The sequence below is a fragment of the Xiphophorus maculatus genome, chromosome 12 (genome assembly GCF_002775205.1).
Source record: "Xiphophorus maculatus strain JP 163 A chromosome 12, X_maculatus-5.0-male, whole genome shotgun sequence".
Classification (NCBI taxonomy): domain Eukaryota; kingdom Metazoa; phylum Chordata; class Actinopteri; order Cyprinodontiformes; family Poeciliidae; genus Xiphophorus; species Xiphophorus maculatus.
In genome coordinates, this window is record NC_036454.1 from 14,442,969 (window position 1) to 14,457,372 (window position 14,404).

The following is a 14,404-nucleotide window of genomic DNA, read 5'->3' on the forward strand; positions in this document are numbered from 1 at the left end:
AGAAAATTACAATTCCCATCCACTTGTTTATCAAATAAAACATGTTGGTACAAGACTATAAGCTCTCTGAGCTTTAAAGGGATGACACCAACTCCATAAATTACTGACTAAATCACATCAATTACTTTAGATGACTTCTCGAGTGTAGTTATCATTCCATTCTCTTTCACGCACATGGAAACCTTACTAAATGTGACTAATAAAGGCCTACAGGTATGATGAGAAAAAACAACAAAGTCCTTCAGGCAGAGTTACACTACATTTACCTCCTCCAATCATAAGACAGTGACAACTTTAATCCATGATCCTTTCTTTATTTACACGGTTTCCTTTGCCTTGAATTGTGCACGTTATGTGCATGTATGTACATTGCTTCTTAAATTGAAGTTAAACAAGATCTATGCTGTTGTTCATTTAATCTCTCTGTTCTGATGTTTCTATTAAAACAAGTTGAAGAGCACAGAAAAGACGTTTAAGACAGAAAAGAAAAGTCGACTGGGTTCAGAGTTCACAGATTGAGGTCTAATATCTGTCGTTGCTGCAGGTCGTCAGGCGCAGAGGGGGAGTGTGACGCTTGTAGCGTCAGTAGTCGTTCTGTCCTCTGCTGGCCACATGAAGGAGACGAAGCAGCAGGTCTGTAGGGGAGCTCCTTGCAGAGCTTTGGGCCGGATCTGCGGCGTCTGTCTCTCCGAGGCAGTCAGAGTCCACCATGCAGCCCTCTGAGCAAGAAACACGGATCAGTTCACATCATCACGTGACCATTAAACCCAGAGTTAAAGACGAGACGGTACCAGAGTTACAGCAGAGTCCCGAGGAGGCGCAGTGCCCCCCCTCAGGTCCACAGGGTCTCCCTCCAGGCTGGCAGGGGGTCAGCAGGTAGTTCTCCTCCTCACAGTGAGCTGCAGCTGCCGAGCCCAGTAGGCAGCCCAGGCCCTCTCCACAGCAGATGCTGGGGCCAAAGCAGCGGCCCCTGTCTCCAGGGCCGCAAGGCATGCACTGGAACAGGCAGAGCAAGTGAATGCAAAGAATAAAAAATACTTAGTCAAACCACGAGAACATTCAGGATAACTTTGCTCTCATATTTACTCAAAATTAATGAACTTAAAAAACTAAAAATGCAAATCATCAAATATATAAAATAGAATTGATTGAGCAGAATTGAGCTGTTACTTATGTCTGCAGGAGGTTAACTCCACATTATTAATAAAATAAATTAAACAATGTATTTTGTACACAAGTTGAAACTGGGTTTACAAGAAAAAAATACTTAAACTATAAATATTATATATATAATTTTATTACAATGTCATATTTACTAAACTTAGCTTTTTAATTCATCCACATTTATAAACAAAAGTCAATCATTTCACATTAAAGTGAAACTTCTCTTATTTTCTCATTTTTGTTCTTAAAATTCATATTTTACCTAGACTACTATACATTATTCCAGTTCCTTTCACATATAAAATATTTATACATTTATTGATTCTTTTTGTCTTGAGCTTCAATTTACTACTTTTTAAAGAAAATGTCATGTTTTATTTACCTCTGTTTCTTAATGAAAAGTACTTTCTTTATGAATGGTGCTACGTAACCTTTTTAGATGTATTGATATTTTCCCACTAATACAAATAAAGTTAGAAAAATTAAACAAAACGCAAACAATCTGTAATGTTTAATTAAAACGTTTTTGTATCTTCTAAGGCCTTGAAATTATTTTTAGAAAAAGTAAAAAAATGAAGCATTATTTGTATTCTATCACAGTTCTGACAAAATTGCCACGTTTTTAAAGCAGTAAAAAATCAAAAACTTATCAAAATTTCAAATATTCTCAAAATTTCATTCTTGAAAGGAAACATTTGGCAAAAATACTGAAGCAAAAAATAAATAAATAAAATAAAACCAACAAAGAAAACCCCCCGGAATGTTTCACATTTATAAGGTCTTATAAACTATTTCTTCTTTTTTATGAGTTGCATTTGATTTAAAAATATATATATTTAAATTTAACTGGATAAAAAAAACTTCTTAGTGATTCATAGACAGCAGTCTGAAATCTTCAGAAAATTTATATTACACGTTCAAAAAAGGAACATTATTTATATTTTTGTTTTATTTAAAGTCCAGATCTGATTACATTTCCCAGTTTTAAGAATAAATGAGCACATTCATCTAAATTTAAAAAATAAAGGAAAATATATTAAAATAGATCTCCACCTGCCAGATATTCTCAGAATTGCATTTACAATCATATGTTCATGAATTAGCCTCTGTATTAGAGATAACATCTAAAAATGAAAACAAAGTCTGAACGATAATACACTAAACGCATCTTAAAATGTAGTTTTATACTTTAACATAGAAATTTGATTAAATGATAGAATATTACAATTTGTTATTAATTTTTTACATTTTTATAACGGTCCACCTTTTGCTAATTCAAACCTACAAATGAAACACATTATAAATCTGCTTACTGACGATAAAATGGCAGCGGCACACTTATTTTACGCATTATTGACGTTAAGATAATTTCTTTTAAAAACCAAAAATAAAAAAAAAACATCTTCAAAGAAAAATAAAGATGTTACACCCTCAGGCGCTCACCTGTCTGACGCCCCCCTCCGGCAGCGCCCGCTTCCCTCCCCGGGGGCAGTTCTGGATGTAGCAGGCGGAGGAGAGGGCGAGGAGTCCCAGGACGCACAGCAGGGAGTGATGCATGGCTGCTGCTTCTGATTTCCTGCGCTTGTGTGGATGTCTGACTGACAGCCCACCGATCATTCCTCACTTATAAGCACATGGACACGTTGTTTGACAAAGAGACCTACACCTGACGTCACTGGCCGTCCACCCCCAGGCAACCGTGCACGAGCCGTTTGCGCGAGGGGTCGCAACAGATGTGAGTCTGCATCGGATGCGAGCATCAGCCAAATCTACACAAGAAAACAGCATCTGTATTCAGCCCTGCGCCGCACTTTACTTCTAATAAGCTTTTCAGAATAATTTCCGCACTGGATGACACAATAAATCTGCGGCGAGAAAACAAGTAATTGAAGCTTAAGAACAACTAATCTGATTTATATTAATAAGCGGCGAGATGGAGAACAATTTATGAAAATCATGCACAGTTCAGTTGTTCAGCGCAGCCATTTTTCGCGTTTGTTACATTCAGACAAGGGAGATCATGAGAACTTCAGGGTCACACGAATTATGATGCTGACTAAACTGTTGATGAGCATAAAAACATTAGCATTTCTAACAAACATACTTCTGCTGATTGTTCTTTTCCTCTGCATGCTTTGAGTTGTTTCTCTCTTATTAGTTGTGATGCTGATGAACTAAACAAGAGGGAAAACTGAGCACCAGCGGGTTAATGAGCGTAATGGTCCTTTAATGGATCCCACTGTATTCAGATGGAACTTTACTCTTAAATAGCATTCATCATAAATTTTTTTTTACATCTTCTCTTCAAGCGTCATCAGACAACTATGGCATTATGTTTTTAGCACCAAACCCGAAAAACATGCAAACACAACAAAATGGCAGCCAGAGAAACAATGTGGGGACTGTAAAATCAGTTTGAACTCATAAATCAGAAGCTGTTGTTTGGCAGCTTGGAAACTTAATGAACGAGTGCCCTACCATTACATTTAGGCCCTATCTATACTACTCCTATATTTGATCTTTTGTTGAAAAACTCCCCATAAAAACAACCCAAAAACAAACAGAAAATGAAATAAAAATCCTCCAAAAATAACAGATTACACTTCTTTTTAAATATTTGTTTACATTTGAAGTTTAATGGGAATCTAATCAGGACAAAGTTAGACAGAAGGGGGGAAAAAGCTCCAGGGTGATGGGAGTTAAGGGGTTAATGTTTTAGCTTCTGGCACAGAAAGCAATAATCAGTTTTAATCATCTCACTTGTTACTATTATGTGAAAAGCGATGTGTCAGCATGTTACTCTAAAAGATTTCATCACCAGAATAGCTTACTTTACATTAGAATACACTAAATATGTCTATAATGTAATAAAATATGTGTAATATAGCAAGTTTCACTTTTCTCTATATCAATCAAACGGTTTCAGTCATGAGAGTTCAGCTACACTTCAGTACATCACTTTATTCTGAGGACATTTTCTACAACGACACCCAAACTCTGCAGCTTCCCACTAAATTTACTGTTTAGCTTTAAGAACGACCTCAAGATGATGTTCCACGAGTGAGAATATAAGCGGGAGTAGTTACTCATTGAACAGGTTATTGATTTCACATAATCTGTGGATATCAGCGGACACTTTGTTCTAATATCGGACACTAAAAAGAAAAGAACAAAAAAGGTTCAAAGAATTATTTCCTTAAACTTTATGCTGATTAAATTCAGCTGTAGCTCGGTAAGTTGTCTGCCTGTTCACCCCTGCTAAAGCTATCAGCAACTCTATCTCACCAACATTTTTAGTAAAAGTGTTCCCTTTGCACTTTTTACCGTTAATAGGTGGCTACATTTGACATTCCTGTAAAAAAACCAAAAAAAACCCAGGTTTAACCAAGAAAACGTCCACTTGTACACAAGGCCATCCCAGAGATCCAAATTGTTAATGTTATTATCCAAATTAAAACTAATCATCAAAATATAGACACACATGAAGCTTTTTTGTTGTCAAGTGTGATTTTCAGATTACCATCTGCTTTGGAAAACAATGAAAAATATTGATTATGATATATTTATGTTGCATTTTACACTTTATGACTGTAAACTACATGGTTTATTTAAATCTTGTATTAGCTCATAACAGAAACATAACAGTTTAACTGATTAATAAAAATTGAGCTAAATATAAAGTCACCTTGACCGAATAAAAGCGACCCAGTGGGTCTAATTTAGCCTTTATATTTTTAGGGACTTTATGTACCTCCAGCTGAAACGGCGAGGCTGATGTCTTCATTCCACATGCAGAACCACTGATTCCAGTTAGACAGAGCGGATACAGGATCACGACCTTGGTTAGGCTTAATGTTGTCAGGGAAACCAACACAGAAATGATGCTGTTTATGACTATGAAGACCAATAAATGTAGAACCTGTGACTTCACTTCAACTCTTTTGTGCACCACAGCTTAGCGAGTTAGCAAAAAACGTAATATTTTTGAAAGATGTACAGACATTTTCTGTGTAACAACATAGAAAACACAAAAAATATAGCAAAAAGCAAATTTAAATGTTATAATTGTGAAATGGAGGTGTGGCCAGTATTTCAGAGCCAATATAAAATACACTTTTCACCAGACTAACATATTATAGTACTTTTAACATCTATTTATTTGCAGTATTTTAGAGTATGCGTATGTATAAAAGTTGGGTTTTATTGTCTGTACAGACTTTTTGTCACACTAGTAGCCTTCTTTCACATTAATCACACGTTAAATGAGCAGAGAGAAGCATAGATCCCAGGGTCAGGATGGCTATTTGGAGGACTCATAACACACATATAAAAGATTCTTACTTTACCGTTACACAACTCTAATTTTAAAAAGCTGTGGCCGTCAGAGCTTTACATTCACTAACGAGAATAAAAGATGATTTACTTTGGAGCTTTTACTGTTGATTTGGAAAAAAAAAATTCTAGGTCACAGGGATTGTATAACCTTCTTCATTTTTTAAAAACAATACCTTTTTTAAAGTATCCAGACAGGATTAAATAAACTGAGAGCTCTAACAGTAAGAACATTTATGTTTAGTCAGTTATTTCTTTCTAATAATAGAAATAAATCATATATTACTAGAAAGCCTTCATTCCCCTTTAAATTATTCAAAATCAGAAGAAAAATGCCTTTTTTTGTTAACAATTGCTTTGACCATGAATAACTTGGAAGTCTTCTCTATCGATGCCAAACAGCTTATTCTCCTATTGACTCTACTTTAATGTCGTTTACTGGATTATTGGTCTTTGAAGAACCAAGTTATTTTAGCAATTTAACAGTTGCTTAGCACCTCCTCCTTATGCTGGGTACCAGGATGGCCACACACTGCTGTGGGATGGTATCCCATGTTTTAAGCAACATTGGTGGTGGCCGTGTTGATCACTCTGATGCTCTGAAGCGTTCAACAGGTTTGAAATCAGGGCTGTAGTTCGGCTATTCGGTTTGCTTCACAGTGTCTCGCATTTCCACAAACTCCACTTCAAGAGACTACAAAGAAGCCCTGCATGAGTTTCTGTGTCTTTAACATAAAATAATTCTCTGCTTTCACTTTTAGGAAACAGACTGAGACAGGGGCCAGACACGAGTACAAGGTGAGTAAAACATCACAAGTCCAGATGATTAGCTGATCGTGACCCCTTTTAGTTCATTCATGACCACCCAGCCTTGGATCGACTTTATTCCCTCTCAAATCTTTCTCGTTATCAAGCTCACAAGCATTGCTGCCCCTCATTCTTTGCTCATCCTCTGCACTGCCATGTCTCCTCCCTCTGAACACAGATGACGGCACCAAGGCTGCAACTTCACTTCTATTAAAGAGTCCAAGAAAAAGGCAGAGTGGGTGGAAGAGGACAGGAATTTCTGTATATGTGTATTTGTCTGAGTTCTCAATGAAAAGGTCTGCATTCTCAGAGATGTTCTTTCCTTCAGTGGAGGATAATATGATGATGTCAGCAGTTTAAGTAACTTCATGGATCTAAACAACAAACTTGACTGAACTTTAAAGCACGAAATGAGCAACAATGCTACTGAAAGAACCCTGGACATTAAATCACAACAAATATATTTATTCATTTATTAAATTAGAAAAAAAATAACTGATGCCAATAAATCTTTTGCTGTCAGTAATGTACACGTAAAATGTTATTGCATGGAGTACGACTCAGGCAGGTTGGACAGAAAATACAGCCGGATTTATTGGTCGAGTTTGGTGATTTTGAGTCTTTCTGCACACAGGCACGACACAGCAAGTGGCCACATCCCAGCCGGTAGATCGATGATGATGATGATGTTGAGTAAACTGAGACTGAACGGGAACAGTCAGAGCACACCTTCCCATCTGGATAGAAAATACAGCAAAGACGGAATAAAAGGTTGACTGATGCATAAACAAGTCTTTTAACATTTTAAACCTTAAATTTCTTAAACATTCCAGTCTGTATTCGTTATTTTGACCCTTTGTGGATTGGAAAAAAATCAACAATAACTTCAAACCTCTACACCATATCCTTGTTAATAAAAATCTTTAAGGTATATTTTGTACAATCTTTCCACTCTGAAATAGAATGACTTGGTTGTATGACTATAAGCTTTAATTATACTGAGATTTCAAAAGAAAAACAATTTTAATAATTTCAAACCAGATAACAATTTGGAAGTTTACATTTTTTAAAAAAAATGTAAAAATAACTTAAAAAATGTAATAAAAAAGGAGGTTTTATCACACTACAAGTCTAAGCAGTTTTATGACTATGAAAATTTGCGTAAATGTTGCCTAAAGTGCAGGACTTGTCATTACCTAAACTTGACTGAGCTGGTCAACCGCAACATTTTTACTAGCACACAGACTTTGACAGATCACTTTGTGACAAGCACAAAGAGAACAAACCTCACAGTATTTGCATTTTTAAACTCAACCAAAATTACAAAAGAAGTGTGTCAGTCACATTTTCCTCATACTTAGTAAGTCACATGATATTCAGCACACATTCAGCTGCAGACGGCATTTACAGGTGAATGTGGCCGCATCCCAGCCAGTGGACATTATTTACATGTCTGTAAATGAACTTCTCACCATAAAGATTGAACACCATTCAGTCCTATGCAGACAGGTTTTAAGGTTCTTGGAAACTACAAGGATGTGGTGCAATACCTGCAGAGACCCAGAGAGAACAGATTGTACCTGTGGATGAGCTCGCAAAGCCTGAACTTTGGCACACAGTCGACTGAGATGTACTTTCTGCTTGGTGGAGCAAGTTTGAAGTAAAGGAGGGACGTCCCTGCAAGGCAGAGAGCAGGGCCTCGTCCAGGCTGGCTGAGAGCAGCTGCTCGTGGGAACTGGAGCTAAGCTCTGAAAACGAGCAGAGAGTGAGAAACAAAAAATAAATAATTAAATAAAACACAAAAACTGTGAAGATTCGTTTGGGAAATCAGTGTTCATAATTACAAAACCTGGTGAGCACAGAATGAAAACCATATTTATGACGCATCCTTGTACTGATTTACAACTCCAATTAGAAGTATGGTGTAATAAGGCAATTAAGTACAACAAATTATTGAAAATTAGAAAACGATACCTAATTTAATGTTATGACCTAATAAAATTACTTAAGGATGTCTGTAATAACAAAACTCATTTCAATTAGGCAAGTCAAACATATATATTAAAAAAAAACAACCCAGATTTCTGTGCAGTTTTCCTTACTGGAGCTAAAGAGAAACCTTAGGATGATATGCTACTTAAGGAAGCTAAAAACCAGATAAGATACTGTTTTGCAGTCATAAACCACAGCTGCAGGTGAGACCATGGGACAAAACAGGAGCTGATTTTATGTGGTAGGGAGCCTGTGATTGGCAGAAACTACCATTGAGTCAAATCTACCAAAACTTGCAGCATTCCAGATAAACCTTAAACACAAAATGTTTGCCAGATGTCAGAAAGCCTTGCGATAATGTCGGTGAATGTTGCAATAACAATGTAAATTGCACTAAATAAACAGTTAACAGTGTTAAAGTCGTTCTGCAATGGACTCACTGAAAACATACATAACATGTAGTTTCTTAAAGACTTCTCTATCTTGTTTCTACTTCAGTTTTAAACATTTTTATGCTGCATTAAACAAGAGTCGTCAAGATCTTAGCTATATTAACGTTGCATACAGTGTGCCCCCCCCAAAATTCAAATATAGTTCACACTATTCAGAATGCTGTACACCACAGTTTAAAGGACTTACAATTTTTTACAATATTTGAATATGATAGTAGAGGTGTAACATCAGGACATACTCTAACAGAAGCTTAAAATGTATGAAAAGTTTGATAATATGAAACTTCAGCCCCAATTTGTCACAGCTGTAATAGCTGTAGGCATTAAAATCTAGTAAGGATGTTACATTGAACACATTCTACTGGTGAGATTTGCTAATTGTTGTGGTTCTAACACTTGCAACATAAACTGATAAAAGTATATTCTTCTCTCTGTGGATTTAAGCAATAAATGAAAATGCCCACAAAAATCCTGAAGATTGCAAGCATGACTGATTTAAGTATAAATACAGTATATAGTCAGTGCATATAGATGTCAGAAGTGTAAATAACCAAGTTAATTTCTACAGCTATATTAAATATTGAGTGTGACAAAGTTTAACTTTCTATTCTATATGATTTCTTTTCTTTTCAAAAAATGATCTTGGAACATCAAACGTTTTAAGACAAATCAAGGAGTGTGATGCTGCCTGTATTTAGGAAAAGATGCAGCTTCAAGAAAATGACCTTTCATACCCATTACTCACCTAAACCTGAATTATTTCTTATTTTTTTGCTTTCAGAAGGCAGTTGCTTTCCAGGTGTTGAAGCTTCTACTGAAATCTCACGTTTTTTTCTTCTGTTCATCTCTGATTTACTATCTGTAGAAAGTGGCTTGATATTAGATATATCAATCCTGTTATTTGATGATGGTCCCGATTCATTATCCACTGCCGTGTGAGCAGAGGTTTGGCTTGTATCTGTGTTTTTATCTGTGGAATGGGAAGAGTTACTGTTTATTGAGGTCTTAGTAAAACTTGGAGAAGTCTGAGAACGACCCTGAACACAGGAGGTTACGAGTCTTGATGCTTGTGGATTCTGTCCCTGGTCTTGTCCTCCCAGCGTCCCGTCCCTCCTCACCATCCCTTTCTGCAACAGGAAGTGGTCAATGCGGCTTTTGAGCTGGGGGTTGGGGAGGGGTTGGCAGGTGGAGGTGAAGGGGACGCCGGTGAAGGGGTCGTTTGGCGGTCGACCCCAAGTGGCTTCCCTCTTCTGGTACTCCTCCAGAGTGGAGGCGTCCACTGACATTCCACTGGGAAGCAGCATAGGGAGCGCCATTACTTCCTGCGTTAGAGGATCCAGGAATTCTTCTGGGATGGAAAAACTGGCCGAGCCAAAAAGAAAGCCAGCATAAATCAAACACTGTTTTGCAATCAAATGATTTCGTTCAGACTCTTGAGTGATCATAAAATCAGATGTTCTCGTAAATTAAAATAAACATTACTCGAAATGTTCTGTACCTTAGGCTGTTCTGGAGGGTGTGTGTTGTTTGGCCGACAGGAGGAGAAAAAAAAACAGGGCGCTCCACCCGCCTTTCATTTGACTCCTGGATTCTTTGAATCCTCTCCACTTCCTCAGCCGGGCAGCAGCGAGCAGGTTGGCCCCACACAGCCAAAGCCTTCAGACCCAGAGAAGACGCAGCGCCGCCGCATGGCACAGTGACACGAAGCTGCGTCACGGCGCTCAGCGAGTGCAGCCCCCGGCTCCACAGCTTCACCTGCCGACTGCTTGCCGGCGGTGGAGGAGGAGCAGAGAGGAACGGAGCTCGGGGACAAAAGTTTGAATGACTGAATGAAACTTGGGTTTCTTCTGTGAGTTCACAACGAGCGACCTGCTTGAACTCTGATTCAGAGCTCGACTGAGATTGGAAGTCTGTCTGTGGAGGCCCATCTTGAGCTTTTTCCTCCCACTGTTGGGCCTGAATACTCCACTGATTGCCATTACTCTGCTGGGACCAACTAGAAACAGGTTGATGCTTCTGCCTGTTCTTTATGGTCTGGTCTTTTGCCTGGTTTTTACTCTGCTCCTGTCGATGAATCTGCCCAGGACATGACAGAGCACTGATATCTGAACTTGTGCTGATCTCCAGTCTTTTGCAGGCTTGGCCCCGGTCCATTCCCCAGGGCCACAGCTCCACATCCACCCGGCTGAGCTCCACCGGGAAGCCAAACTTCAATGTCACCTTAAAGGGATAAATGGAAAAATAGATGCAGAGATCAGCATTATATCAGCACATAAACAATAATCAGAAATTGATAGAAAAAAAATCATCGGAAGTTGTCAAATCTGATAGCAATACACACTTTTAAGTAGAACTGAAACAATTAATTGGATTAATCAAATTAATCAGACTAATCATGATGTGATGTGCATTCCTGCACATGAACAGGTCATGTGTGATTCCTGGTGACACCAGTGAGTCTATATTTTCACATGACAACAGTAACTCAGTCCCTTAATATTTTCGCAAAACACAATCTTTCAAACAGGATTCATACAACCGTTGCTACAGTCGTCACTTTTGCTCCGTTTTATCCTTACTGACTGCCAGAGTCCTAAGGAATCACATACACAAAAGAAGAAAATACATCATAAAGGCATGTCCACCTTACTGAGACAAAGATGAATACTGCAATAGGATCCCTTACAACAGGTGACACACAGCCAGGTTTAGCCTGTAGAACCCAATAAAGGTATTTGGGGATGACCAGGAGGCGGCTGCACAAACAGCCTCGAGACTGACCCCATCCGTGACACTAACACAGCTGGTGGAATGGTACTGTACCGTCACAGGTGGCCGGAGGCCCTGTAAAGTGTACACCCGATCCCCCACATCCCTGATGCTCAACATGTGGAAAGGGATAGACTTTACAAACACATTCAGATCTCTCAGGTCTAAAATTGGGCATAGTCCCCCTGTTTTTTTCTGGGTCTAAAAAATACTTTTAGAGTAAAAGCCTGCAGGGATGCAGACGGCACCCTTCAACCTCCTCTTGCACTGACAGCCACAGTAGCACCCTTGGCGTTTATTTCATGGCTCAGTGCCTGAGCTTTTACCTGGTCACAAATGACCATCATTCAGACCGGACCTGGAGGGCAGCGGTGGAACTGTAGCACGTAACCTCAAGGCAGTGCTGACACAACCCACACATCAGAAATGTTTGTTTTTGGTGCCTAACGTCTGAACTGAACTTGGAAAGAAATCTTTTCAGTTTTCTGCTCCATCTTCTTGGAACCAGTTGCCAAAATACATGAATGTAAAGAAGGTGTTCTCATTAAATGCTTTTAAGGCTGTTCTTACTGATTTCGAGAAGGAATCATCAGTCTGTAAATGTTTTAATTAATTAATTTATGACGGAGTTAACTTTTTTGGTTTTTGGTTAATGTTCTGTAACCTCTTGACCAGGATTCTCTTTCAAAAGGGTTACTTAATGTCAGCGGGATTTTCCTGATGAATTAAAGGTTAAATAAAATAAAAGCACAAAAGATTTAGAGGCCATAGAATGAAACAGAAAATGTTTGAAGTGTTGGATGACTAAATGAAACAAAGAAAAGGTTAAAAAAAGGTGACTTATTCCACAATAACACACAATCTTACATGCAAGGGTGGACGTAAGAAGTATTCCAACTTGAAGCCTTGTTTCCGTAGTGAAGGGTCTGCTGACACAATGTTTGTAACATCATAGCCATCTGCACAGAGCTAAAGATATAACATAAAAGATATGCACATCAATAAAAGCCTTAAACAGCATGTCTATGCATCTTTTTATCCTTGCAAATGGCAATGGCACCCATGGACAACTGTTTCTGTGACATAAACAGAGGAGGAGGCAGCAGAAAAAGAGAGAAATATGTAATTTTGTTGGCAGAATAAAAGGTATATATTATACGTCCTGAGTGCTGAGAAAAGGCAGCCATGATAGATTACAGAAATGGAATACAAAGGACAAGGACAGTTGAGATTTATTCTCCCACACATCACGTTGTACCCTGCTCTTTTATTTTCACACAGCCTTCCTCCACATCCCTCCAGAAAAAAAAACAAACATCTCGTCTGAGTTTCTTTGTGAACTTGAAAGAGTAACGGCTATTAAAAAAAAATCTAGTATCGGTCTCATTTGTGAGAGGGATATAACCGCTGTCGATTCCTGTCACTTCATTATAGTAAAATTATTATCAATGTTGCGAAACCAGATGGCATGTAAGAAAACAGCTTGAGGGTTGTACAATACTGTTTTAATAGGCTTCAAACATGTCACACCTTGTTGCAATGAGCCGTTGTTGAAAAGTGTGGCAGACAGAGGTTCACCACCATATTCTGCAACCTGCCAAGACACAAAGTGAGTAAAGAGCAAAACAATGCAATTCTGTAACGCACAGGTAACTTAAGGCCAAGGGAAAGTGATGCACTCAGGGATTCAAATACTAATTTGTGTTTTCAATCTCTTATTCATATGTCCTTTCATAACTTGAAAAACTGAACAAACTGATCAGTTTACATCCACTATCTATGTCTCATCACCAAATTAAAAGGCAGTTCTCAGAGAGCAAGACTGCATCAATGATTCAAATACAGCAACAGAAAAGAAAAATTGTGACTTACTCTCCTGTTTTCACCGTAAGGTTTGCAGCTGTAGCAAAGGTTAGTCTTAGGTTAGTCTTTGCAGCCAACATTATTCCACAAGCAAAAAATGCTCAATTTAATACCACCAGAAATTGAAGTATCTATGTATTAACCAGAAATCAAGGTAAATGATATTTATTTATTTATCTGGGAGGATGTGCATCCTCATCATGCGAGAACTCTGTGGCTTTCTGAAGCTTTTTAAAAAGGTTTTTCATAGATAAATATGAACAAAGAGGGATCAAAACAATCTCTCTGTGTAAGAATATAATAGCTTGCCTCTTGTGGTTTAATGGTGGCACTTACTCCTTTAGCTTCCGTGACATGACTGTGGAGACGTTTTCAGACGCTGGAATATTTGTAAAACATCAAATTTCTAGTGCATTTCTTATCACAGCTCTGATTCAAACTGCTGACCGAGACGACACAGAAACGCATGAGAGTACAGTTCCTCATTCTTATTTTTACCTTAGTTTACACGCTTTCATTTACATTTAACTTGTTTTCTTGTACACCTAAATTTCAACACCGTGTGACACTAAAGGATGTTTTATATTATTTTTAGTGATTACAGTAGAAAACTGCTGCACAAACTACGACAGTGTTCATGGATCATACCGGAGACGGTAAGTAAGTAGCATGCCACTGAAACATTTCACAGTATCTAATAAGTACATTAACGCCTAACTCCTTAATATATATATTTTCGTAACTGTATTTATTTGACATCGATCCATTACAGCCATACTTCATACAGCAGCTAGCAGCTAGCAGCAGCAGCTAACAAATGTATCTGGAAATGCAAATGCTGGATCGGACTGACAATATCAATAACCAAATTAATATGTAGGGAAATAAAAATAGTAAAACCCATTCTGCTTGGTGGCGCGAACACTTGCCTGCTCGGTTCTGTAGTATTCCTCCTCTGGATATTTTTTGGAAGCAGCTAGCAACAATCAAATGCTACAAACACAACAACCGGTATGTCTAAGGAA

At 38.1% G+C, this 14,404-nt stretch overlaps 2 protein-coding genes across 3 annotated transcripts; both read right to left on the reverse strand.

Annotated features, from left to right (window-relative positions):
• Positions 1 to 298: 298 nt before the first annotated feature.
• Positions 299 to 2,778, reverse strand: LOC102221267 (vasotocin-neurophysin VT 1-like). Its single transcript, XM_005794919.2, has 3 exons — positions 2,608 to 2,778; positions 792 to 996; positions 299 to 719 (listed from the first exon to the last, which is right to left on the reverse strand). Exons 1-3 carry the CDS (start codon positions 2,719 to 2,721, stop codon positions 583 to 585), a joined length of 456 nt encoding a protein of 151 aa, XP_005794976.1. The 5' UTR covers positions 2,722 to 2,778; the 3' UTR covers positions 299 to 582.
• A 3,974-nt stretch (positions 2,779 to 6,752) lies between these two features.
• Positions 6,753 to 14,404, reverse strand: ubox5 (U-box domain containing 5). 2 transcript variants are annotated; one of them, XM_005795048.3, is made up of 7 exons: positions 14,309 to 14,404; positions 13,047 to 13,110; positions 12,384 to 12,485; positions 10,246 to 10,967; positions 9,493 to 10,109; positions 7,884 to 8,051; positions 6,753 to 7,040 (listed from the first exon to the last, which is right to left on the reverse strand). In XM_005795048.3, the coding sequence occupies exons 2-7, from the start codon at positions 13,098 to 13,100 to the stop codon at positions 6,823 to 6,825; spliced, it is 1,881 nt and encodes a 626-aa protein (XP_005795105.2). In that variant the 5' UTR covers positions 13,101 to 13,110; positions 14,309 to 14,404; the 3' UTR covers positions 6,753 to 6,822. The 2 variants fall into 2 exon arrangements, with proteins under 2 accessions (XP_005795105.2, XP_023199694.1); XM_023343926.1 differs by having other exon boundaries at positions 13,389 to 14,403.

Excerpts from the sequence above, each read along its gene's own strand:
- LOC102221267 (XM_005794919.2), bottom strand. The coding sequence starts at position 2,721 with ATGCATCACTCCCTGCTGTGCGTCCTGGGACTCCTCGCCCTCTCCTCC. Across the intron at positions 997-2,607 it reads CGGAGGGGGGCGTCAGACAG|TGCATGCCTTGCGGCCCTGG; the intron begins GTGAGCGCCTGA and ends TGCCTGTTCCAG. Across the intron at positions 720-791 it reads GGGACTCTGCTGTAACTCTG|AGGGCTGCATGGTGGACTCT; the intron begins GTACCGTCTCGT and ends TTTCTTGCTCAG.
- ubox5 (XM_023343926.1), bottom strand. The coding sequence starts at position 13,459 with ATGTTGGCTGCAAAGACTAACCTAAGACTAACCTTTGCTACAGCTGCA. Across the intron at positions 10,968-12,383 it reads TCTTACGTCCACCCTTGCAT|GTGACATTGAAGTTTGGCTT; the intron begins GTAAGATTGTGT and ends TATCCCTTTAAG. Across the intron at positions 8,052-9,492 it reads AAGAAATAATTCAGGTTTAG|AGCTTAGCTCCAGTTCCCAC; the intron begins GTGAGTAATGGG and ends GCTCGTTTTCAG.